The 9,019-nt window shown below is 38.9% G+C and overlaps 1 protein-coding gene across 1 annotated transcript; it reads left to right on the top strand.

Annotated features, from left to right (window-relative positions):
- Nucleotides 1-959: 959 nt before the first annotated feature.
- On the top strand, nucleotides 960-3,927 carry LOC100889093. Its single transcript, XM_003725208.3, has 2 exons — nucleotides 960-1,378; nucleotides 1,951-3,927. The coding sequence occupies exons 1-2, from the start codon at nucleotides 986-988 to the stop codon at nucleotides 2,506-2,508; spliced, it is 951 nt and encodes a 316-aa protein (XP_003725256.1). The 5' UTR covers nucleotides 960-985; the 3' UTR covers nucleotides 2,509-3,927.
- Nucleotides 3,928-9,019: the final 5,092 nt, after the last annotated feature.

The raw sequence follows: 9,019 nt of genomic DNA, 5'->3' as shown, positions 1-9,019 counted from the left end.
AATGGTTGGGAGAATTTACTGTTAATCACTGTTAGAGGGTGTCATACATCGACTCCTTCACAGAAAACCATAGATACATGTATCTTCATGGTTTGAGAATTATTTCAGAATTTTCAGAGTTTTCAGAGGGTTAGTACAGTAGAAGGAATATAGTAAGTAACATTTATACAAAAATTAAGCAATTTTGTCATCAACCTTCAACAATGTTACCAAGTCACTTTAAAGGGTTTCTTTTTAAAGAAATGTTGGGTTCTCAAACTTCTCATACAGCCGATAAAATATTGAATGTATTATTAGGTACGGGTTAATGCATAAGAATTCTAATTTCACTTTTACCATGAATCATTGAAGAAGAAAAAATACCGTTAGGTGGAAATAGTTCCATCTCCCCCTTGTCCCCCTCCTTCATTGTTCTATATCACAGCTTGTGAGCAAGTGTCATCCCCCTTACCCCCCCCCCCCCTGCATTGAAAAATTAAAAATTAAAAAACGAAATGAGCCATGAAAATGAACACTCCACATTTTCCTAATTATTGAGAGTTTATAATCCTTTGTTTTTACTTCTAAAATAGGGGGCTCTCTTTTGATAATCTGTCTTTATGATTTAAAAAAAAACATTTAAAAATAACGCAAGATGACCTAATGAATTATTGAAATGATGGGCCTTATTATTGGCCATAGAGATCTTATATCAAAGCTCTCCATCCCCTAAATGGCAAATGTTTTCTAATTTAACCAAATTCAAACTATTTGTAAAGCCTCTTAAGCTACAAAATTATGCCCCCCCCCCCGTCTCTCTCTTTAAAAATAAAGTAGCATCAATGTGACACTGCAAAATTTCAAAAAGGTTTCCTAAAAAGGCTCATGCAAAACTCCTCCGTTTTCCGTGTGCTGGGTCACGTGGCTTTGTCACCTGATAAATCGTTGTCATGTTGTTTTTTGTGTGTGTGCAGTGTACGCGTACGTGCATTTATTAACAACGAAAATGGGGTGCACTGTAACCATGGAAAGCAGACCTGCATCTAATACTGAAATACGTTCTTATAAACGACAACTTTCTCTTAGTGATCTTGAAAGATTCTTGAGAACTTCTATTGAAAGGCGTTTGACTGGTAAGAACTCCGAATCTGATCTTAAGGTGAAAGCTCAACTCGAGAATGCAGGAAAATCTCCGAATGATCGTTTGCAAGTGTATGGTCGGTTATGCACAACGAAAGACGCCGACACTGCCCCGGTGAATATGTCGGAAACTCCAGGCCGGAAGACTGCCTTCATATTTGGCCCAGAAACAGTTTATGGTGCTTTGATAGAGAATATACACGATCCTTACACGATGCTGCTTAGGCTTGGGTTCCTTCCTGAGTACATACATCTGAAGGTAAGTTTAACGTTATTTCATTAGGGATGCATTTCATCTCGTCTTCATGTTCTTAATCTTATGATATCTTTTCTGAAGTTTTGTTATGATTTGTTTTCTCACTTGCTTTAAACACGAAAGGCAGGTTTTCCGGCCTTGCCGAGAAAGGAAAAACATTGACAGCCAAGGAAGCTCGTGCATTAATACTGGGAGATCCAGCAGAAGACATTGATGACGCTCAATAATTGATTTTGAGGATGAAATTGATACAAATGATGAGGGTTTTTATGGTGGATTTATCGGTACCTAGATCTATGCATGACCAACCCGGTACAAGCGGGATTGACTATAGTCCTTTTACCGATGGAGCAAGTGGTCAGTAAGTGGAAAGTATCTTTCATATATTTTGAGGCACTTTTGACAAAGTCAAATATATGTGTAATTCATGAAATAATTCATGGTATACAGTGTAGCCCACAAAATATGCAAATAATTCAGGGTTCAAGGGGTTAAGTTGACTTGTGCATTTAATCTCCATTCATAGAATGTTATCTTTCCTTTCCTTACCTTTTCTAATTTCATTTTATTTTTAGGCTTGCAAACAAAAAGTATGCTACTGGCTCATCTTACTCACCCCAAGTCAGGAATCTGTCCAGTCTACCTCAACAATGCCGTCAGCGAGTCCAGATAACTTGAATTCAGGACAAGTTGCACCTGTTCCTGCCACCTGGGAAGGCTTGCTGTCGTACATCCGTGCATGCTACCCCGCCGCCCTACCAGCCGTCCAGGCCCACTGGGACCTCATCACCACCAAACCAGTCGAGTTTTTCGAAGAGAACTCCGGCGTCCGGTTCATCGACGCCCTCGCCGATCCCAGCGCGCCGGCCTTCATGAGCTACCAGAAGTTCCAAGAACTACCGAAGCCCCAGAAGGACTGGGAGACGAGACTGTTCCTCTACTGCGAGGTGCGCATCTTAGAACTCTTCTCGGGGGACGGCCATACGTGGAGTGACGCAGGGGTCAAGGGGGAAAAGGAATACCTGTCTCCCAATTACTTGATGGAGACGGATCTTGGACCGGAAAACTACATCAGGATTGCACTCAAGGTGGATGTGCCACAGGAAGTCAGGGATAAATATGATGATAAATAAACACGTGTCATTGCTTTTTAGAGGAGAAAGTCCACACATTGCCCATGTATTGCCATGCACAATAACTTTTGATTTTCTTGATTTTATCATTCTATGCATTGTAGATGTGTGGTTATGTAATAAATACATTTGCTCAGTTTCAGGCTAATATACAGGAACAGTTGAATGGTTTACAAGGTACAATGTACATGTGAAAATCTTCAGTGCATGTACTGGACTGTGAGTTAGTCTAGCGACACGTTCACTTGGTCAGCTCTCTGTCTTCGCGTACAATCTGGCTCAGGTGACCCCGGTTCCAAACTGAGTCACGTCTTTTGGATGGTGACGTTAAAGGTTGGTCCCCAGATGATTGTTACACGTCTGTAAAAATCCAATTACACACGCACACACACATTTTCATGTGTGTGCCAACTTCTGTCAAGATCAGTCTATTTGGGAATGCTGGTTGAAAGCCAATTATCTTATGCTTTATCAAGTTCTTTGAAGCGTCCACCAAAACCATTGGGAAACTGGTCGAAGATGCAACAGAGACAAATTTGTCGATGACTTTGACAAGCTCAAACGGTTTCAAAAAAATTAGGAACTGCTCAACCAGTAAACATGTCCACCAATATGAGTCATCTTTCCTTTCTAATTCACCATAGTCAAGACATGCATATAAAGGTCAAATATTCCTGATATGTTCTTCCTCGAAGCATTAGCCTGAAACAAAAACAGCATGTAGATAATCAAACAGTAAGCAAATATCAATTATATTCAAGAAAATTAAAGTTAGTGTGTGTAGTATTAGACAGTAGATGGAAAATGTCTGGATTTTACCTTCAATCTGGCACGTGGGGTCGGTTCCTCGAAACCGTTGTAAGTCTGAGATCATGGACATCCCATTGAAACATATGTGTAAACACATGCGTTTCTAAGGGATGTTCAAGAACTGCAACATACAATGGTTTGAGAAACAGGTCCCTGGTATGTTGAAGTTTTATGGCCAAGCCTACCTCCATACACATGTAAGCGAATATGAAATGCTACTCGTTCTTTCCAAAGGCTGCCATTTTATGTTTTTAACGAACAAATTCTATTACTTGTTTTATTTCATGTATAATATTCCGTCTGCAATTATGAAGGTCAGTTGGCCATAGAATTCCATGTGTAATACAAATCTTCCATGTGAAGCAAACTGAGCCATCAGATTTTTTCCCTGATAGTTCAGTTTAATAAATAACTCAACTGTACAGCCTCGTCCTCTGTTACAGTTAAAGTCAGCATATTTTGGGCAAAATACACATACATGCACCACGCAGATATAGACTACACTGCATGCAGTTTGTTTTTCCCATATACATGAATATATCAAACCCTGAACACTAATAGGCTTGTTCAGATATGATGCGGCACAAGTGTGACGTCTTTTTAGAATGATGACGTAACGCGGTGTAATAAGCTTCACATATCTGTATCTTATAACACAGAGTTGAGTAAATACTAGTGCTGTAGTCAAACGTTTAACCGTCCGGTATCCGACCGCCCGGTATCCGACCGCCCATGGCGGATTCCGTTTTTTTTAGGTTTTTTTTTAAGTTTCGATTTATGCCCCTCCACCTGGCACTATGCCTGGCAATGTCTCCCAGCTCAGTAATCGGTGTGATGACTTACCACTTGGAAACTAGAACAACACTCCAATTTGTCTGTCATCTTGGTTTGAAAGTAATCTTTGTAATAGATCTCAATATATATTCATCCAAGTTTAACACATGGTGTACCACAAGGTTCTATCCTAGGTCCTCTGTTTTTAATTTACTTTAATGATCTTACACATTATTATAAAACGACATTGTTTGTGACTAGTTCACAAGCACAAATCGGCGCCTTCAGTTAAATCACCTTCCAGCTTTTTTTGTTTATTTAAAAAAAAAAAAAATTGTTTAACCGAAAACCGTCCGGTTTTGACAGGCGGTTAAACGGAATTGGAGATATCCGTGATGTTACAGCACTAGTAAATACAAGCCAATCCTTTGTTGCACGTAGTTCATTTACACCTTAAAAAAATTGTGCTTTTTCTTATTGCGGCAGTTGTGGTTTACGGCACAATATCTGAACGGGCCCTTTGGGGACAATTGCGCAAGTCTAAGAGTATCCACAAATTTGTGACCTTGAATTATTTATGAGGAAAGCTGGCCTACCGTAAACATGGAACTTCCTGCTGAACTCACTATTATATGTACTGTGCAATTAGTTTGCTTCTATACTTTATTGGACATAATATATTTTTAAATATACATGTACTGTTAATATTTCAGAATATATATATACACTTTACGACAGAAAAAAAATCTACTACCATTGAATATGAACGTGTAGGTTGGTATTTGGAATTTTTAAATTGCTATTCATAGTTTTCTACAAATAGCACTTCTTAATGACCCACATTGGACATGCATAAATCTTGTATAGAGTTTCATGTGCATGAAAATGCTGCACAGTGTTCTTTTTGACCAGATTTATTAAGAGTTACTTTATAGCAAATTTATGAAGGACCTTTCAGGTGAAGTGTACTTATCCCAAATTGAATTTTTATCTTTATGGAACTATTATGAAAGACTGAAGTAAAACATTGTACATAATATGCATTCCTTCTAGTTATTTTTTTTATGGGCCATGAGCAAGAAAATAACAAAATAATAAACAGTTTAAAGATTTGTATTCTTTGTTGTTTTGATGTCAAAAATATGTTGTTAATACAGAGAAGATAAGTGTTTTGAAATATTTTATAATTTTATTTCTGCTATGTTTTTCTGTGTTTTTGTAAGCAGAGTAAAACTTGCAATATATGTACATATCAGTTTATTTTGTAAATTTTTGAACACATTATGGGGTTTTTACTTTTTCTTTTCTTTCTTTGCTTCTTTGTTATTGCTGCTTTTTTTTTTAAACTGAATTTTTGCTCTCATGTGTGCTACAGTATTATAAGTGTGTGATTACATGTACCTGTACATTAAAGCCCATCTTGGGGATTTGCAAGCCCTAAAAGGGTATCTCAAAGTTTATCCGTAGTAGCTACATGTAGATGAGTTTATGAAAGTATGTGCAAATATCAAAAGACTCTGTGATTTTCTCTCTATGTGTGAAAATGGAAGCCCTCAATTTTTTACTGTACAAAGCAAATATTGGGTTGAATAAAACACTGCCAGTTGCAAAATTCAAATCTTAAAGAAAAATGACTGTAATTTTGCTAATATGAAAACTGTGCCACCATACTTTTTAAAAAAGTTTTCCGTTGTGATTTTGTTTTTACAACATTTTGGCTTTTTCACATGTTTTGAGATTTTACATGTGCAAATTCCTGCCATGCCCTTTGCAGCTTTACCCAAGGATTAGGATTCACAACTCATGTACTCATGTTTTTTGTCTTGGAAATGGAAGGAGGGGGGGGGGGGGGTATTCATCGAACAAAAAAGTGTGTTAACAATTGGAAAATTATAAATATATGACTTATGTTGCTGGGAGAATGTAGGAGGGGATAAATAATTGCTTTCCCTTGCCTCATCCTCCCCCGTTCCCTGTCATGCTTGGCTTGTGTTGATTTATGTGTCTTTTGAATATGCACTCGCATCAGGGTGTGATTGAAATCTTACTTCATGTTTGTGCAAATTAAAACAAAACTTGACAATCTATTATATTATGTAATTTTGTTTCTATTTGTGATTAGTGATTTTATTTTTTCTGTGTTTCATCATTTTTTTTCTCCAAAGATTGCCTGTTTACTGTACCTTTCACTATGCACTTTTGAAATTTCTTATGTATGTAGTTCATGGGGATAGTGTAATGATATTTTTCCAATATTTATAAAGATCAATGTCATATAGTTTTAAATTTTTTCTGTAGAAAAAGGTAAGGCCGGCCGGATGCATGCAATTCGACAGAGCTCTTCCTCTTCTTTTCACATTGCTCCCTGCTAGTACAGTATATTAATGGTGATAATGTGTGATTTCACGGGGAAAACTTAGGTCGAGAGTATGACACGGGGTATGATAAAGAATGAAAAGAGAACACAAAAAGAACGAGAGGGGGAAAGGAACAAGCTAAGAGAGAGAGAGAGAAGGAGAGAGAGAGAGAGAGAGAGAGAGAGAGAGAGAGGGAGAGAGAGAGAGAGGGAGAGAGAGAGAGAGAGACTGACTTAAAACACCGTTGATCTATACAGGATGCAGTAAGCACAGTCAATGACATGTAGTCGAAGAATAGTGTGTCGCCCTCTACCAATAATAAATGTACAGACAGAGCACAGTGGTTGTGTGCATTGTACTTTTCTCAACGTAAACTATCTGAAAAAATAAAAATATATATGTTTATGTTAGCTTCATTGCAAATTTTTAGTGAGAATTGAATTCAAATGATATAAGCTACGTTTCTGGAGAGGAAAATGTTATAATCACCCAATCATGGACAATCGGTAGCTTAGTTTCAAAGATGACAAATTATTTATGAAAATATACTGCTGCTTACGGTCTTGCCACGGTGTTTGTGGTGAAGTGGCAACGAGGATAGTGTTTCAAGTTGATGAATGTATCCGATTCCGTACGTGTTCTTTACTTTGAATCAAGTTGAAGTATGTAAAAGAGACAACTATACTGAAGCTTCGCTACAATAGGGATACGTGTCCCAGTGGACTAATGAAAACGAACAAACATACAAATGGGAAGGAGAGTGGGGGAGGGGGGGGGGTTCGATATAAAGATGATACAACCGTGTCCCAACCTCCCCACACCCCCGATGACTTAATTATCTCCCATTAGATTCCCTATAACAACAAGACCTACCTACCACGGTTCCCGTCGCCCCCTCCCCCCCCCCCCGTGAATGAGTGTCTCCTCAATGGCTGGACCCATGTTTTCCCGCTGCTGCACGCCCCCATTACCTTCCACTGAATATATCCATCTCGCCACACCCCTCTTACAATACCCCTCCCTATCCCCTCTCCCCTCTCTCCTCTTCCCTCTTCCCTCCCCCTCTCTCTCTCTCTCTCTCTCTCCCTCCTCTCTCTCTATCCCCCTCTCTTCTTCTCTCTCCCTCTCTCTATCCCCCCTCTCTCTCTCTCTCTCTCTCTCTCTCTCTCTATCCCCCTCTCTTTCTCTCTTTCTCTCTCTATCTCTCTCTCTCTCTCTCCCTCTCTCTCTCCCCCTCTCTTTTCTCTCTCTCTCTCTCTCTCTCTCTCTCTCTCTCTCTCTCTCTCTCTTCATCTTTAGTCCTCTTGCCCTTTCACTGAGGGTAATCCACCCCCAATCCACCATCTTGTAAACCGCACAGTTTGTATACAAACAAGGGGATATCTTCTCCTTGACCGACATTTCAACACGTCGTGTACTCTTAGAGCCAGGTCCATGGGGTATAGGATCACTCAATGGCGTAGCCTCAATGGGCACGGGGGCACATGTCCCGATTAAACACCCCCAAAATAGGAAGAAAGAGAGAGAGAGAGAGAGAAAGAGAAAAGGAAAAGGGTGGAAAGAAGGGTGAAACGAAAACGATTCAATCCCTCCCATACCCTATACCAAATAGATGGCCTTGTCAATTCGCGTTTAATAAGACCGATACCCCCCCCCCCCCTTCGCCCCTCGATAACACCAGTGCCCCCTTACTGACGGGGCCACCCTAGGCCACTGGAATTACCAATATCATGGCATATGGGTTTAATGGGACTTTGATGTGATGTATAACATCGTAAACAAAATATTTGAGAACTGTAATGACCAAAAATACAATCAAAGCGCGATTTGAAATTTGAGCGTTTTGAAACTTTTTGAAAAATTATTACAATCAAATAGAGATGAAAACGAAATTCGATTCAATGAGAACATTTTGAATAATCTAAAATGAAAGAATATAATCATAATTATGAAATACAGATGTATATAGTTACACATTAATTACACAAATATTTAGATTGTTGACCAGAAGATGTAAATCTCTAGCACTATACCTGAAATACAGTATTCCCGTATTCTATTTTTTGTTCATTCTTTGTTCATTCCTCGGGCTCTCATCTCAAAGTACTATCGCTCCTTCATTCCCACCTCTCTAACAACCAATGCGTCTTCTTCGCGTAGAACATTAATGAACTACCAAGGTCATGGGCGAATGGCAGAATAATGTGAGCACGATTCGACCTTGAGAGAGCTCTCATATTTTCAGGAGCAAGATGAAATTGGCACGAAAGATGCGATTAGGATCCACTTCAGAAATTTGTTGACATGGCAACGAGATAATGGAAAATTACAACGAAAAAGTCTGGGAGGAAACAGTGACTTTGAAAGGTGATTTTTTTGTTCGTGTTTTCTTTATACGCCCTTGAACAAAATTAATTTCCTATGGAATTACTTTGATACCAGGCACCCATTCTGTCTGTTCGTTGATGTTTTTGTTCTTTATTCATTCCCTTCCTTTCGATTTGCCTTTTTATTCATCTAAGGCTCGGGTGATAATTTCTAACGCTCTTTGTAAGCACATAGGAAGGTTA

The sequence above is a fragment of the Strongylocentrotus purpuratus genome, unplaced genomic scaffold (genome assembly GCF_000002235.5).
Source record: "Strongylocentrotus purpuratus isolate Spur 01 unplaced genomic scaffold, Spur_5.0 spur5_scaffold_8, whole genome shotgun sequence".
NCBI lineage: Eukaryota > Metazoa > Echinodermata > Echinoidea > Camarodonta > Strongylocentrotidae > Strongylocentrotus > Strongylocentrotus purpuratus.
Note: the sequence above shows the minus strand (reverse complement) of the source record. Positions and strands in the feature narration are given on the sequence as shown.

What these genes read in the sequence shown, in the direction of transcription:
- LOC100889093 (XM_003725208.3), top strand. Translation starts at nt 986, where the DNA reads ATGGGGTGCACTGTAACCATGGAAAGCAGACCTGCATCTAATACTGAA. An exon ending in CTGAGTACATACATCTGAAG is followed by an intron (nt 1,379 to 1,950) that starts GTAAGTTTAACG and finishes TTTTATTTTTAG; the next exon opens with GCTTGCAAACAAAAAGTATG.